This window comes from Zingiber officinale, chromosome 6B (assembly GCF_018446385.1).
Source record: "Zingiber officinale cultivar Zhangliang chromosome 6B, Zo_v1.1, whole genome shotgun sequence".
NCBI classification, from domain to species: Eukaryota; Viridiplantae; Streptophyta; class Magnoliopsida; order Zingiberales; family Zingiberaceae; genus Zingiber; species Zingiber officinale.
Window position 1 is genome coordinate 108,332,534 of NC_055996.1, and position 17,489 is coordinate 108,350,022.

The 17,489-nt window shown below is 34.9% G+C and overlaps 2 protein-coding genes across 3 annotated transcripts; both read left to right on the top strand.

The window, feature by feature from the left end:
* The first annotated feature begins 1,339 nt into the window (after positions 1–1,339).
* LOC121988807 (heat shock protein 90-6, mitochondrial-like) lies at positions 1,340–17,479 on the top strand. Of its 2 annotated transcripts, XR_006114107.1 has the most exons (27): positions 1,342–1,607; positions 2,034–2,237; positions 2,311–2,384; positions 3,301–3,426; positions 3,527–3,620; positions 3,715–3,798; positions 3,910–4,053; positions 4,131–4,244; positions 4,436–4,498; positions 4,595–4,669; positions 4,749–4,853; positions 5,425–5,556; positions 5,628–5,720; positions 5,808–5,885; positions 6,011–6,265; positions 6,390–6,492; positions 6,633–6,807; positions 6,890–6,995; positions 7,093–7,182; positions 7,282–8,152; positions 8,959–9,052; positions 9,769–10,401; positions 10,484–10,580; positions 10,802–10,909; positions 11,113–11,234; positions 11,423–11,489; positions 11,583–12,019. XR_006114107.1 is itself a non-coding variant. In XM_042542480.1 (20 exons), the coding sequence occupies exons 1-20, from the start codon at positions 1,509–1,511 to the stop codon at positions 17,271–17,273; spliced, it is 2,400 nt and encodes a 799-aa protein (XP_042398414.1). In that variant the 5' UTR covers positions 1,340–1,508; the 3' UTR covers positions 17,274–17,479. The 2 variants fall into 2 exon arrangements, 1 of the variants encoding a protein (XP_042398414.1); XM_042542480.1 differs by lacking the exons at positions 4,595–4,669; positions 4,749–4,853; positions 5,425–5,556; ... (13 more) ...; positions 11,423–11,489; positions 11,583–12,019 and adding exons at positions 14,404–14,478; positions 14,558–14,662; positions 15,227–15,358; ... (6 more) ...; positions 16,899–16,988; positions 17,088–17,479 and having other exon boundaries at positions 1,340–1,607.
* LOC121988808 (putative L-ascorbate peroxidase 6) lies at positions 7,954–12,019 on the top strand. Its single transcript, XM_042542481.1, has 10 exons — positions 7,954–8,152; positions 8,959–9,052; positions 9,769–9,899; positions 10,065–10,135; positions 10,359–10,401; positions 10,484–10,580; positions 10,802–10,885; positions 11,113–11,234; positions 11,423–11,489; positions 11,583–12,019. The coding sequence occupies exons 1-10, from the start codon at positions 7,954–7,956 to the stop codon at positions 11,683–11,685; spliced, it is 1,011 nt and encodes a 336-aa protein (XP_042398415.1). The 3' UTR covers positions 11,686–12,019.
* Positions 17,480–17,489: the final 10 nt, after the last annotated feature.

Sequence of the window (17,489 nt, forward strand, 5' to 3'; positions counted from 1 at the left end):
CTAGGGCAATAGCAAATCATTAAACGGGCCGGACTTTAGGATTATCGTATCAGCCCATTAACCTGATAATTAAGTTGACAGACACCTCAGTCAACTCCTTCTATCGAATATTTTACCAATGTCAGTCTAATGACCTCTTATTTTTTTAATAACTATTTACAAGAAAAATTCATATTCATATTATTCTTTCTTTTCACTTTTTTTCTCTTATAATTAACTATTGAAAAATTTAAAAAAGTATTTATTTTTATTAAAGTTCATTATTTTATATTACATTTAGTGTTTGAAAAAAATTATTAAAAATTAAGGGTCTTAAAGTAAAAAAATTTATTTATTTTTTAATTTAATTTGATTTGATTTAGTTTAACTAAGAAAAAATAATTTTTATGTATATTTTAATTTAGGATTATTGTAGTTAATAAGAAAATGCATTAAGAATTCCTTGGTAGAAACTCCTTGAATGTGTAAGGATGTAAACGAGCCGAGCCGAGTCGAGCTGAGTTTTTGGGTGTTCAAGTTTGTTTGATAAGATAACCGAGCCAAGCTGAGCCGAGCTTAAAATGAACCAAGCTTTTGAAATGAGTGTTCAAGCTTGGTTTGGTTTATTTTTTATGAGCTTTAGCTTGTTTGAAGCTTGGCTTGAGCTTGGTTCATTTAGATGTTATCAAGCTCTCAATTCAAGCTTGTTTGATTGTTTGAAACTTTTAATTGTTTGATTGATTATTAAGATTGATAATTTAAATTTATTTATTTATTTATTTTATTTTATTGTTTATTTAGCATATTGAAAAGAGTTTTATTAATAAATATGGTTCGTGAACATTGTTCCTTACCAAGTCGAACACCAAGCTTGTTCACGAATGCTTGGTTCATTTACAGCCCTATGAATGTGATAGGAGGAAAATAGCTTTTTCTATGCCCCCTCGTTTTCGGGAAGAAACGATTCCTATTCTTCTTTTTTATTTTATTTTATTTTAATTAAAATAAATGTTTTAATTTAAATTTAAAAAGTTAATATTTTTTATTTCAAATAATGTAATTTATTTTTTAATTATTAATATTATTTAATGATAAATTTATGAATTTAAATTTTATTTATATATAAAAAGTAAAATATAATAAAAAGATGTGGGACTTATAGAAAAATTAGTTAGAGATTTTGTTCATAGTAAAAAAGATGTGTAAGATTTTTACGTGGTGCAGATGTGACAACGGAAAACTCACGGAGAAATTCCTGTAGTGTGGACTCGAACAGATCTGACCATGCCACGTCGACCATGCGTCTTTTCCAGGATTCGTCGAGCCATTCTGGGAATCCTAATGGGTCTCCGGAAGCATCCGCAGCAGGAACACGGAGCTCCGCCCAACCAAACCCTACTCCAGAAGTTTCCGCTGCTCCGCTAAAACCCTAAACCCTGTCCCCATTTATAGCGTCTCAACTTTGCTCGTCAAGTCGCTCTCTTTCTCCTCCCAGTCACCGTCGCCAAGGTTCGCAAGCTGTGGCAAAGATGCTCGGCGCTTCGAAGCGATCGATAGTACATGCGGCGCGGTCCGCCGGCTCTCGCTACCGCGCAGTGGCGTCTCGTCTCTCCGCCTCGTCTCCTTCGGTGAGCACATTAACTTTTTCTACTTCATCCATTTCCATGGTAGAATGGATTAGGCGGTTTGCGAAAGATGAGGCCTTGGATTGATACGAGTGGTTGACGTTCATTAGGCTCGAAATCTCCAACATAAGTTCCATTCTTTTGAGATGAAACGAATTTCTTTTAAGGCTATGTAAAGTTACAATTTTTAAAACAATTAACTGGAAAACGTTTTTCGTTAGTGTGCTTCTTCTGTTAGATAATTGAATTGGTTGTAGTATGCTAGCAGAAAACATGGAATCAATCTAAGCTTTAGGTGTGATATTGTTTACGTCAACCCTTGATGGAACTTTTACTATTAGTCCTACCCAGTTATCCCATCAGTCAAGCAACGAACTTTCTGCAAGAATAAATACTAACTGATCTAACTGGCGTTTTTTGATTTGTCAGGTAACTGAGAATGAATACCGAACTCCAGAGGTTGCACCACACAGGTTTCTTTCAACACTATGCGCACCTAAAAGTAATGGGACCAACTTTGGGATGCACTCGAGCTTGAGGCACAGCATGCTTGTTTGCAATCGTCTTGAATCAACTGCAGCAGCATCTGATTCACCCGAACCATCAAGTGAGAAATTTGAGTATCAAGCTGAGGTATGCTAATTAAAGGGCTTATTTTGTTATTTTCTTCAAATACAAACTTATTTGAGTCCTCTGTAATTAATAGGTTAGTCGCTTAATGGATCTCATAGTACACAGCCTATACAGTAATAAGGAAGTGTTCCTGCGGGAACTTGTCAGGTTGGTGTTATTTCTATCATGTTATCATGTTATTTGCATTCCCCAATGTTTTGGTAAACTGAATTTCTATCACATTCTCCACTTATATTGTTAATACTATAGATATTTATGAATTTAAACAACAAATATCCTCTTATTAGTAGAGCACTAAAACATTTTGGATATTTGTGCCTAGGAATAAATTATTTTCCACTTATTATTATTCCCAAGTTCCTACCCAAATTATTTTATTATAGTTGAAGGCCATGGATGCTACAAATGGACCGGTGCAACTCTCTTCAAATTATTCTTCCGCTGCTATGTGTAATGATATACTATGTATTTTTGCCTTTAGTTCTATGTTCGTTTTTGTAACTTTTTTTTTTTTCACTCTGTCCCCGGGACCCCGCATGGCGGGAGCTTCGTGCGCCGGACTGTCCTTTTTTTTTTCATGTTTATTGTGCACTATATATTTTGTTTCTGCAATGGAACTCTACATTGATGAGGTTTTTGTTTGTTATTTTAATTCTGCAATCTGCATATATAAAGTTTTTTTTTTCTACAGAAGCCTTGCTAACTGTAAATGTAATTGGTTATTGATTATTCTATAATTAAATTGTTTATAGAGCAATTGAAGTAGGATATTTACATTGATATAGAAATTTCTATAAGAAATCATGTAGAATGTTCAGAAAGGTAAATATAATTAATGATGATTATAAAACTGAAAAATCTTGTTATTTTTTGTGCTTCTCTCTCTTCAAGAATGATCATTAAATATCTCTGGCTTTGAACACATACTATGTTTTTGCGTTACCGCTAGAGAGTCAATGTCATAAAAATTTGTTAGTGTGTTTCACATTAATGCAAATACTCTTTGCTATGATATTCTGCTGCTTTATTTCTGTGTTATTTGAAAATGTAAATATAATTTCAGCAATGCAAGTGATGCACTTGACAAGTTACGTTTTCTGAGTGTCACGGAACCTGAACTTTTGAAGGATGCTGTTGATCTCGACATTCGTATTCAAAGTGATAAAGATAATGGAATTATTACAATCACGTAAGTACTTCAGTCGAAGAATGAAAGTGTCCATAGTAATCACTTCTTTTTGACATTTTCAAACAACCATGGCTCAACCACATTATTTTCTCTTCATCAGTGATACTGGAATTGGTATGACTAGACAAGAGCTCGTAGATTGTCTTGGTACTATAGCACAAAGTGGAACTGCCAAATTTTTGAAGGCTTTGAAGGTATAAGCACCATTATTCTTCCTTTTCTTATATCTATAAATGTTTCTATATTTAACTTTTTTAGTTGTCTCATGTGTTTTGCCTTGTTATACAGGATAGCAAGGATGCTGGCGTCGATAGTAATTTAATTGGCCAATTTGGTGTAGGCTTTTATTCGGCATTCCTTGTGTCAGACAAGGTATATCTCGAACCTTGTTTATCTTTATTATATTAATATTCGTGACTTGGTAAAAGTCAGTTTATTTTTAGTTATGATGGGTTAAGTATTGTATTTTTTTGTGCATAACAGGTGGTTGTTTCAACAAAAAATCCAAAGTCTGAAAAGCAGTATGTATGGGAGGGAGAAGCTAATGCCAACTCTTATACAATTAGGGAAGAAACTGACCCAGAGAAGTTACTTCCTAGAGGAACACGTCTGACGTTGTATCTTAAGGTCTGTGGTATTGGTTTTTGGTAGACAGTGAAGTTTCCTTTGTCATGGTTTCAATCTCACTGTTACTTGTTACTCAGCGTGACGACAAAAGTTTTGCTCATCCCGAGCGGATTCAGAATCTTGTGAAGAACTATTCTCAGTTTGTTTCTTTCCCAATCTACACATGGCAAGAGAAGGGTTTTACTAAAGAGGTATGTGTCAAGCTGTCACTGCCAGTTGCAAACTGCCTACTAGTTAATACAGTATTTATGATCAAGCAGTGCTGATAAATTATTCTAAACCTTGAGAAACTAATTTAAATCTTTCTTCCAGATTTTTGCAATCATACTCGAACTTCAATTTCTTTCTGACAATCTTGGGTTTGTTATTTTATTTGTACAAGGTTGAGATAGATGAGCCTCCAACTGACTCCAAAAAGGAAGGTGATGAAGATCCAGATGTAGAGGTACTGATAATGTAGTAACTTTGTGATTTGACATAGTTTAGAAACTTTCTACTCATAATTTGTCTATCTATATTTGAACTGTTGCAATCCTTACAGAAGAAGAAGAAAACTAAGAAGGTCATTGAAAGATATTGGGATTGGGATCTCACTAATGAAACCCAACCTATATGGGTGAGCATTACCTGAGATATAAAATTATCCAATATACTATAGTAACTGTTTTTTAGTAATAAATATTCCATTTCCGCAGCTAAGAAATCCTAAAGAAGTGACTACTGAAGAGTACAATGCATTTTACAAGACGACTTTTGATGAATATGCTGATCCGTTAGCTTCTTCACACTTCACAACTGAGGTATTTATTCTACCACTACCACCCACCAGCATTTTAGTTAATCATGAAGATTTTTAAATAAAGAGCTTGTCATATATACATGCGTAGGCCTCACTTTTACTAGAAAGAATTTCAGATTTAAAAAAAAAACTTCTAAATTGAGTTCCTACAGAGAGTTTATCAACAGGTTCAACTTCTTTAATATTTCAGGCAATTTTGTGAGTGAATTCTGGAGTGTTAAATTGTTGTGTTCTAAACTGTTTCATTAAGTTCTGCTCCAAAATTATTATCTGGCACGTTGTATTGGTGATAAGCTCAGTTACTATGACCTTGTGCTGTGGAAGTTAATTATTACAGGTTTCCACTTGTAGATGTCAATTTATTATTGTGAGAATCTTATTAGTGTTCTTAGGATATAATTGGCTTAATCTTTTTTTGTTCTAATTGGCAAATTGTATTAGTGGGTATGCTTACTTTTTACTCAAAGAACCTTTTTCTTTTTCTGAATATGTCAAACTTGAATAATTTAAATTTTCCTGCTTATATTTTATGGATGTTTTGGTTGCCATTTGATGGTTTTCTTCTTTTTCAGGGTGAAGTGGAATTTCGGTCCATTCTTTTTGTGCCCTCTTTCAAGAAGGATGAAATTATTAACTCAAAAACCAAGAATATTAGGTTATATGTTAAACGCGTCTTCATATCTGATGACTTTGATGGGGAATTGGTATGGATTAGCGTCCTGAACATGTTGATTTGCTCATTGAAACTTTACTGACACTGTAATGTTTTTATCAGTTCCCAAAATATTTGAGCTTTGTGAAGGGTGTTGTTGATTCAAATGACCTTCCCTTGAATGTGTCGCGTGAAATCCTTCAAGAGAGTCGTATTGTAAGTGTTTATGCAAATTATAAATTTCATAAGAAAATGTATTACTCGATAAGTACGTCCATTGCTAATTTCTCAGTTGTTCTCTAGGTGCGTATCATGAGAAAAAGATTAGTTCGAAAAACCTTTGATATGATACTTGGCATCTCTCAGAGTGAAAACAAAGAAGTAAGTCTTTTTTTTTGGCAACAAATCTGGTGTTCTTGAAAATAATAGTTTTTGTGGTTCTTCTCATATTCTGACTCATCAAAATCTTTTTTAATGAGGATGGCAACTTTTTCTTGTAACTTCAGGATTATGAGAAATTCTGGGAGAACTTTGGCAAATACTTGAAGTTAGGTTGCATTGAAGATAATGCGAACCACAAACGCATTGCTCCACTTTTGCGATTCTTTTCTTCACATGCTGACAATGAGCTTATTAGCTTGGATGAGTATGTTGAGAGTATGAAACCTGAACAAAAGAATATCTACTATATTGCTGCGGACAACTTGACTAGTGCTAGGAATACGCCTTTCTTGGAGAGGCTTGTTGAGAAGGATTATGAGGTACTTAACATATGGATGGATTACTTGACACAAAATCTGTGGTTGAGCATGGCCATCCTTGAAAATAAACTTTATTAGTTTGGTGATGTTCTAACTTCGCCCTCATGAATTTCTTATTTTTCAGGTGCTATTTTTAGTTGATCCTATGGATGAGATAGCTATCCAGAATCTGAAATCTTACAAGGAAAAGAATTTTGTTGACATAAGCAAGGAAGACCTAGATCTAGGTAGTCATTCTACCCTTTCATAGATGTATAAAATCCAGCTATGTCAGTCATTTCTTCCTTATTTTTAATTATAGAATAGTATACTGCCACTCTTTTCTATTGGTTTTTTTCTTTCACTCAGAGGAAAATCATCCTTGCAGGCGATAAGGATGAAGAGAAGGAGAAGGTAATCAATCAGGAATTCGGCCACATGTGTGATTGGATTAAGAAGAGGTTGGGCGATAAGGTTGCTAATGTTCAGATTTCCAGCCGTCTTAGCACCTCCCCTTGCGTTCTGGTGTCAGGGAAATTCGGATGGTCTGCCAACATGGAAAGGTAGGCAAAAGCTGTCTACACTTGAATTTTTTGCTTTATGCTTGTGATCTTATATAAAAAAGAAACTTTCGTTTTCCTGCAGGTTGATGAAGGCACAAACACTTGGCGATACAACTAGCTTGGATTTCATGAGAGGAAGGAGAGTGTTTGAAATCAATCCAGGGCATTCCATAATTAAAGATTTGAATGTGAGTCTTAACTTTTCTTTTTTATTAGCTTTCTTGTTCCTATCGAAATAAAAGCACGACTGTTCAATGATCACTGATCCCTTTTGTCTGAGTACAGATAGCTTGCAGAAGCAACCCTGACGATCCTGAGGCTCAGAAGGCCATAGACCTGTTGTATGACACAGCTCTAATTTCCAGTGGCTTCACTGTGAGTTCTATTCCTAATTGTTGCATGTTTTAACGAATACATTGAATTCATTCTTACTGATTTCTTTGAACTTTGGTCGGTTACTTCTTGATCTTGTAGCCCGAAAACCCCTCGGAATTAAGTAGCAAGATATACGCGATGATGGGAACTGCTCTCACTGCCAAATGGACAGCCGCTCCTGCTAACGTGCAGCATGAAACATCAAGCCACTCTTCTTCACAACAAAACGCACAAACACCTGAAGCTGAAATTGTTCAACCATTCGAAGCTGCCGGCCAAAAATAAGTCTTTGCATAATTTTATTCTTTATCGGAATTACACTCCCCCTCTCTTTCAGCTTTGAGCTGCATTCTATGTAGGACAGTTTAGTTATGAGTTCCTGAGCTTATAGTCCTACCTCTATTCGAGTCGTTTACTTACTAATTTCGATGATAATAACATATGAATTATTGGTAAGCCCTTTTAATATGGTATTAATTTATTTTGTTTTATTATGAGAAGTTAAACATGTTTCCTTTATTAAAAATTTGGACAAATGAACTAGTTCTGTATCTTATCGCTTCAAACGTTTCCAAAATGAAACGAAAAGAGTTTAAATTTTTGAAGTATTTTGATGATTATAAAATTCACTCGGGGGCAAAATTGTGATGCTCCGCGGATATTTTTTAAGCGAAGCGATAAAAATCGGCTTGTGCGGTAGACAAACGCGCCGTCTCTTGCTCTTCCTCTCAACGTGAAAGCGTGCACGGCAGTAGTGAACGGGCACTGGCGATGGCTTCGGCCATGCTGTATCTTCCGCCGCTCGACCTCTCCGGCGGACCGTTTTCCCCGCGACCGCGACGGTCCACGAGCACCGGCAGAATTAGCAGCGGGTTGCATCCGAAGCCGTTTCCTGCAGGATGCGTCGGATCGGACGCGGCGCAGGTGGACCCTTCGGATGCCGACGGCAATTGCGGGGACGCTGCCCCTTGTGAGCTCTTTTATATCCCTCATTTCTTGCCCTAATATCAGTTTCGTGAAGAAGCATTTATTTCTATTCACGATTTTCCTACCGGATCCTATTGAGTTTGCAGTTCCCGGAGCTTGTGTTTGTAAATTGTTTTTCGTGAGGAAAAAACTGAGGGATTGGTCAAAAGGACCAACTTCAGAGATGAGGATCCAGTGTGTTCTGGCTTCATAACAATGGAAATAAAGACTAAGTTTATTTTGCATTTTGATCTGATATCCGAAAATTCATCCATTTGTTATATTCTAAAACTGTTGCATCCAATTTTATGTGGATGATACGGATGCCTATATTATTTGAACTTCGTTGTGTCCTCTTGGTTGTGACTTGTGAGTGGAACTGTGTCCTGCACTTAGCAACTTGCAAGGGAAATTGCTTTGACAAATGGTAAAGATGAAAGCATTTAACCATGCCAATTAAGATCTTTCTATATCAATCTTCTTAATGTATGTTGTAAGTTGATGTGCCAATGTTTGGTGATACAAAAACAAAGAGGGCTGGATTTACTTTGAATATTTCTGATGCTAGATCTTTTATTTTGCTTATCTTGTTATATAACTTGTCTGTATTCTCATGGTACTAATCTCAATCACGAGATACACCCATCCTTCTATACTTTTCTTACCCTCACATAAAGTTGTAACCAAAAATAACTAATAAATCACTGGATCACAGTTTATACTAAGAAAATTGGTTATTTACTTTATTAAATTTTCTATGATTTTTAGTAGTCTTAACAGAAATTCTGACGCATAACGTTTTGGGTGAAGGTACAGGAAAATTTCTGTCATCCTATGGAAGAAGAAGGCTTACCTTGGCATTGTCTCTTCCTTTCATGTTTCCTCAGTACCATATTGCTAAAGCGTAAGTGTGATATGAAGCACTTGGTTCTTCCTTAGATATTCGTCCTTATATGTTCTTTTAATCTTGCATAGATCCTTTGGAATCACCAGTTCAAGGATCAGTTAATTCTTTTTTATTTCACAAGGCAAGTGAGCATATATTACTAAAAGAATATGTACATGAGTAGAATAAACAAAGAAAATCTCTGAAATACAAAAAAAAAATCCCTTATTAAAAGATACTATTCAAATCAATTAAGGAGGGATGAAGTTCATGTAGATGATTTCCAGCAAGGAATCAGTGTACTGTGTCGGTTTATAAGATGCTAAACTATTTTGTAATCTATCAGTTTACATGGAAATTTTAGCCCATCTCTCTAAGGACTACCTTGTTTTCCTATCAAGATAATGACTTGATCAAGGTGCTAGCTTAAATAAAATATACAAAGCAGAAAATACTTTATGTGATCTGTTGATGATTTTGTTAATAGAGAAACAAACATGTTGGGAATACACACTTAAGGCATGTGCGGTTATATGGTTTCTAATCAAAATTATCAATTTTGGCAGTTAAGTGAGAAAAAAAAAAGTTCGGAGGGATTAAATCAATTTGTTTCTCTGATTTACAAAATCAAGTTCTCCCTTCTAGTTTACCTTGCTTTTTAATTCAGTGCATCGAAACCTTGAATAGGAATATCTTTGTAGTTTTTATAATTAAGGATTTCTTTGTTTCTTTAGGATTGACATCAGAGAAGAAGCATTGGTTATTCAAAATGGGGTGAGCAGTTTTATGACCAAGGCAAAAGCTGCTGGAATGCTACGTCTGGCTTTCCATGATGCAGGGACATTTGATTCAGGCGACAATTCAGGTTACTACACAACAGTAATCATTTCTATGACCATCTATTAGATGATGAATGTCTACTGTGAATCTAAATGAAAAAAAACAATGATTTACCTTCTCTAAATTATGGTTTTTTGGATAATCTTTTTAATTACTATTAATCAACTTCTATTTGTGCTATCTTGTACAGGTGGAATGAATGGTTCTATAGTATATGAACTTGAGAGACCAGAAAACGTTGGTCTTAACAAATCAGTCAAAGTAATCTTTTTGCAACAAGAACTATATCATCCATTGTTATTTGTGGATACTTGTGCATATAATTATTTTAAACAATTCAAACGCTGACATGTTTATAATGCTTAGCCATGAACATTGATACACATAGGTATAGACAGATGCATCATTATCCTTTAGTGTGAGAGTGCTTTAAAACTACTTATTGATTTTCAGATCCTTGCTCCAATTTGTCACGTCTTTGTAGGTATTGACTAAAGCAAAGATGGAGATTGAAAAAACTCACCCAGGTATAGATCTGCAGCAGGAAAACATCAATTCTTTTGTATGGATTTTTTTTTTTCTCATAAACATAGGTTTTTTGATGTCTAGTATCATGGGCGGATCTAATTGCTGTAGCTGGTGCTCAGGCGGTTTCTTTCTGTAGAGGACCAACTATTCCTCTTCAATTAGGTCGGATAGATGTAAGGTGCATGGTCCTATCTCATTTTGTTACTTATCGAACTTTGCATCGCTAAATACCAAATGCTAAGATAGACTTCAGATGGTAATACCATGTCAACAATGTGGCAGATTGGCCATAAAAACAACTTCAAGAATGCAAGTTGATTCTTCTATATTTCCTTATTCTAGTTATGGAAATAGTTGATCCTGCTCAATTCTTAGCTGAATGGATATAAATCCTTTTAGGACACCAGATCCTGAAAGAAGGCTTCCTGAAGAAACTCTAGATGCCTCTGGTCTAAAGGAGTGCTTTTTGAAGAAAGGCTTTTCGTGAGTTCTGCATTTACATGACAGGTTTAATTTTTAGTTCATCCCAAGGAAACTTACATGATACCAATTTGCAAAATCTATAAATGGGAATACAATAATATTTGCGACACGTAACCTATGAATTGTTATGCTTAGATTCAAAATTCATTATTCTCACCCTTAATCATAAATATGAAAATGTTTATATCTTGCTGAAATAAGGAAATAAATATGCAAGTATGTTGCAGGACACAAGAACTAGTTGCATTATCTGGAGCACATACGATTGGAGGCAAGGGATTTGGCAGTCCTGTTATTTTCGACAATGCCTACTACAAAATACTTCTAGAAAAACCATGGGCATCTTCAGGTGAGTGGTTTTGTCTTCAAGTTTGTTTTACTCTTTTTTATTATTTTTTCCCTGAGTAAATCAAAGTTCAATAGCCTACCAAGGCAGTTCATGCATTTGCAAATGACACTCTTACCACAATCTGGACTTGCTTTATTTACTTTTTATCTTCACTGAGGATACTTTGTTTCCTCTTTTTCTCCCCAAAGCCGGTATGTCAAGCATGATTGGGCTTCCATCAGATCGAGCAATAGCAGATGATGACGAATGCTTAAGGTCTTCCTCCACTCTATCTTGGAGAGCAGTAAATGACTGTACCCTAGTGGATGTTCTCGTATAAATTACAAATTATTTGTTGACTTATTGCAGGTGGATAAAACTTTATGCAGTTGATCAGGAGAAGTTCTTTGGTGATTTTAAGAATGCTTATATCAAGCTTGTTAACTCTGGAGCTTCATGGAAAACTGTGTAACTAAAGAAATTTTCTCCCATGGCAACAAAAGTCTATCAGAAACAGATGAAGACCACAAAACAAGAGTTTTGCTACTTCATGTAGTTTATCGTCCTTTTTAGCTTTGTTACATTGACAACAATCATGTGGCAAAAGGTGATTAGCTCGTCGTACCTCTGTCAATCCATCTCTAGGTCAATACTGAAGAGGTAAATCAGACTACTAGTTATTAGTGCAAATGATAAGACATGAGAGAAAATATGTTCGGTCACACCGAGTTTCGATCCCAAAACTTTATGTGGTAACATTCCATATTTTAATCATCACACCGCCTTGAGAAGACTACATTGGCAACAATTGAGTTCCTACAAGTGTTCATAAATCATGGAGAAATTTCAATGGATTCAGGACATGACTAACTATTTTTGCAACTTTTCTGAAACCTCAAAGAAATCTCTATGGCACTGGTTCATCGTAGGAGCATTTAATTTATAGGCACATACAATTACTGAAGAATTTTTTCAGTGCCTCCACGGAATTTTATGGTTCCATAAATTTCTTCAGTGAGATGTGCACTAGATTTGATGATCCTCATGTACCCATCACTAATGTGTTCATGGTGCCTGTATCTTACTGTGAAACCGGTGAAATGAGTGATATCGCCTTTTGCATGTTCATTGGTAGGCTGATATTGGATGGTTGGTAGTTGGTGGTTGTTGTATTAGGTGATCATTAAGTGGTGCAAGGTCAATTACCAAGTAAAATGAATTCGTCTTGGTAATTGTTTAATTTATTTAGTTTGTTTCAACGGGTTCTAAGTATCTAAAATATCCAGTGGAAATAAATTATTTTTGTCATTTAGTGCAATCTGTTGAATTCAAGGACTTTGAAAATTCAAAAGTCATTTGTCATTGGTTCCTCATTCAAATAGTGGTTTTAGGTTGATTGTTTGTTTGTCCTTTTTTATATATATATATATATATATATATATATATATATATATATATAAAAGTTATGATTAGTGTAGTATTAGGTAATTATCATTAGGGTATTCATAATCTTGAACCTATATCTAATTTTATTATAAAATTATTATATCATTGCCACATAAAAATAAAAAAATCATAATTTTTATAAACCCCTCCCATAATCATAAAATTTAAAAATTATTTTATATTAGGTCCCACTAATTTTGAAACATAATTTGAAATAGTCATGGTAAAAAAAAAATGACATTTTGATTAAATTTTTTGTTTTTTTTATAATTTTGTAACATAATTTGAAATAGTCACGGTCAAAAATGGCATTTTGATTAAATTTTTTATTTGTTTAAAAAAATTAAGTAACTGATAACAGTATGTGTGGGGCCCATGCCCCACGCGTGCGCGCTACGCAGGTATCCGGAGAGGTGTTGTGTACCTCTCTCTTGACCTCTTCTTTTTCGTTTAAAATTATTTTAAATCCAACATCCAAAATAGGTTTATAAAACTCACGTCAATTACATTAGATTTATAAAATCCAAACATTACTGTCACTCTTACTCTTAGTATTCTTGCACAGAGTCTTATGTTGGACGGGACCTAAAACGCATGTTAAAAAATATCTTTTACTATGATAAATAATAATAAAATTTAATTTATAAATAACATATATACTAAATATATAAATAAATTAAAAATAAATATATTACATCAAATATTTAAAATAATTATATAAATACTATTCGTCTAGTTGTTTTAGTGATAAAAATATTTATCAAATTTGGATAATCCAATTATTAGACTATTTCTTTCTCAATCGATCACGTTGATAATCTATTTAGTGTATCCTGTAACACGGAGACCAATGCGGTGACTGTAGGCACTAGCAAGGCGACAAGTAGTAACAACCATGCAATTAGGTCACAGTTTGCATAAGCGACTGAGATAGCGTGCGATAGCCCCGTGCTACGCAATTAGGTCACCCGAGCAAAGGTCAACCGCCAGCTCGCGTCGCATGAGATAGCCACTACGAGAATCGACACGATTAAGTCACGCAAACTGTCATAATTGCACAATTAGGTTACAATTAGTGTCACGTGTTGCAAGGCGAAGAAGATGGTGAAAGAAGAAGATTATGATTACTTCTTATTTAGTAGATCCGTGCCTTAGTAGAAAGAATACCGGAGAAGAAATCACATGCAAAGAAAAGCAACACTGGAGAAGAAATTGCGTGAAAAGAAGAGGCATGCGTCGGTGTGTGCCTTAGAGCCGTGAGAATAGGTTTAAAGGCCATTTAAGGTCCATGCCTCTCATTTTTTTGAGTATAATTAAAAAAAATGGGCCTTTCATTGGATTGAGCCATGAGGCAGTTGCCTCTCTGACCTCATGGAAGTTACGACTCTGTTCTTGCATTATCTTTCACTGTAACAATGGAACACAATGCAAGTCACTCTTAATATGACAATTAATGGAAGATAATGCAAGAAAGTATGTGTGCAAGGTCAATAATGAAGCAAAATACCATCATTAATATTCTTGCATGGTAATTTCGTAGCTCCAGAATCAAAATTTAACCTACGTGTTTCGAGTGTATGAGTCTCCATTTCGATGAATTAACAGATAGATTTTGTTTAATAGATGGGTGATAAAAATGTTGAGTTGATGGAGCATAATGTGGTAACTTTGTGATTTGACATAGTTTAGAAACTTTCTACTCATAATTTGTCTATCTATATTTGTACTGTTGCAATCCTTACAGAAGAAGAAGAAAACTAAGAAAGTCATTGAAAGATATTGGGATTGGGATCTCACTAATGAAACCCAACCTATATGGGTGAGCATTACCTGAGATATAAAATTATCCAATATACTATAGTAACTGTTTTTTAGTAATAAATATTCCATTTCCGCAGCTAAGAAATCCTAAAGAAGTGACTACTGAAGAGTACAATGCATTTTACAAGACGACTTTTGATGAATATGCTGATCCGTTAGCTTCTTCACACTTCACAACTGAGGTATTTATTCTACCACCCACCAGCATTTTAGTTAATCATGAAGATTTTTAAATAAAGAGCTTGTCATATATACATGCGTAGGCCTCACTTTTGCTAGAAAGAATTTCAGATTTAAAAAAAAAACTTCTAAATTGAGTTCCTACAGAGAGTTTATCAATAGGTTCAACTTCTTTAATATTTCAGGCAATTTTGTGAGTGAATTCTGGAGTGTTAAATTGTTGTGTTCTAAACTGTTTCATTAAGTTCTGCTCCAAAATTATTATCTGGCACATTGTATTGGTGATAAGCTCAGTTACTATGACCTTGTGCTGTGGAAGTTAATTATTACAGGTTTCCACTTGTAGATGTCAATTTATTATTGTGAGAATCTTATTAGTGTTCTTAGGATATAATTGGCTTAATCTTTTTTTGTTATAATTGGCAAATTGTACTAGTGGGTATGCTTACTTTTTACTCAAAGAACCTTTTTCTTTTTCTGAATATGTCAAACTTGAATAATTTAATTTTCCTGCTTATATTTTATGGATGTTTTGGTTGCCATTTGATGGTTTTCTTCTTTTTCAGGGCGAAGTGGAATTTCGGTCCATTCTTTTTGTGCCCTCTTTCAAGAAGGATGAAATTATTAACTCAAAAACCAAGAATATTAGGTTATATGTTAAACGCGTCTTCATATCTGATGACTTTGATGGGGAATTGGTATGGATTAGCATCCTGAACATGTTGATTTGCTTCATTGTTACTTTACTGACACTGTAATGTTTTTATCAGTTCCCAAAATATTTGAGCTTCGTGAAGGGTGTTGTTGATTCAAATGACCTTCCCTTGAATGTGTCGCGTGAAATCCTTCAAGAGAGTCGTATTGTAAGTGTTTATGCAAATTATAAATTTCATAAGAAAATGTATTACTCGATAAGTACGTCCATTGCTAATTTCTCAGTTGTTCTCTAGGTGCGTATCATGAGAAAAAGATTAGTTCGAAAAACCTTTGATATGATACTTGGCATCTCTCAGAGTGAAAACAAAGAAGTAAGTCTTTTTTTTTTGGCAACAAATCTGGTGTTCTTGAAAATAATAGTTTTTGTGGTTCTTCTCATTTTCTGACTCATCAAAATCTTTTTTAATGAGGATGGCAACTTTTTCTTGTAACTTCAGGATTATGAGAAATTCTGGGAGAACTTTGGCAAATACTTGAAGTTAGGTTGCATTGAAGATAATGCAAACCACAAACGCATTGCTCCACTTTTGCGATTCTTTTCTTCACATGCTGACAATGAGCTTATTAGCTTGGATGAGTATGTTGAGAGTATGAAACCTGAACAAAAGAATATCTACTATATTGCTGCGGACAACTTGACTAGTGCTAGGAATACGCCTTTCTTGGAGAGACTTGTTGAGAAGGATTATGAGGTACTTAACATATGGATGGATTACTTGACACAAAAAATCTGTGGTTGAGCATGGTCATCCTTGAAAATAAACTTTATTAGTTTGGTGATGTTCTAACTTCGCCCTCATGAATTTCTTATTTTTCAGGTGCTATTTTTAGTTGATCCTATGGATGAGATAGCTATCCAGAATCTGAAATCTTACAAGGAAAAGAATTTTGTTGACATAAGCAAGGAAGACCTAGATCTAGGTAGTCATTCTACCCTTTCATTGATGTATAAATTCCAGCTATGTCAGTCATTTCTTCCTTATTTTTAATTATAGAATAGTATACTGCCACTCTTTTCTATTGGTTTTTTTCTTTCACTCAGAGGAAAATCATCCTTGCAGGTGATAAGGATGAAGAGAAGGAGAAGGTAATCAATCAGGAATTCGGCCACATGTGTGATTGGATTAAGAAGAGGTTGGGCGATAAGGTTGCTAATGTTCAGATTTCCAGCCGTCTTAGCGCCTCCCCTTGCGTTCTGGTGTCAGGGAAATTCGGATGGTCTGCCAACATGGAAAGGTAGGCAAAAGCTATCTACACTTGAATTTTTTTCTTCATGCTTGTGATCTTATAGAAAAAAGAAACTTTCGTTTTCCTGCAGGTTGATGAAGGCACAAACACTTGGCGATACAACTAGCTTGGATTTCATGAGAGGAAGGAGAGTGTTTGAAATCAATCCAGGGCATTCCATAATTAAAGATTTGAATGTGAGTCTTAACTTTTCTTTTTTATTAGCTTTCTTGTTCCTATCGAAATAAAAGCACGACTGTTCAATGATCACTGATCCCTTTTGTCTGAGTACAGATAGCTTGCAGAAGCAACCCTGACGATCCTGAGGCTCAGAAGGCCATAGACCTGCTGTATGACACAGCTCTAATTTCCAGTGGCTTCACTGTGAGTTCTATTCCTAATTGTTGCATGTTTTAACGAACACATTGAATTCATTCTTACTGATTTCTTTGAACTTTGGTCGGTTACTTCTTGATCTTGTAGCCTGAAAACCCCTCGGAATTAAGTAGCAAGATATACGCGATGATGGGTACTGCTCTCACTGCCAAATGGACAGCCGCTCCTGCTAACGTGCAGCATGAAACATCAAGCCACTCTTCTTCACAACAAGACGCGCAAACACCTGAAGCTGAAATTGTTCAACCATTCGAAGCTGCCGGCCAAAAATAAGTCTTTGCATAATTTTATTCTTTATCGGAATTACACTCCCCCTCTCTTTCAGCTTTGAGCTGCAGTCTATGTAGGACAGTTTAGTTATGAGTTGCTGAGCTTATAGTCCTACCTCTATTCGAGTCGTTTACTTGCTAATTTCGATGATAATAACATATGAATTATTGGTAAATCCTTTTAATAATGTATTAATTTATTTTGTTTTATTATGAGAAG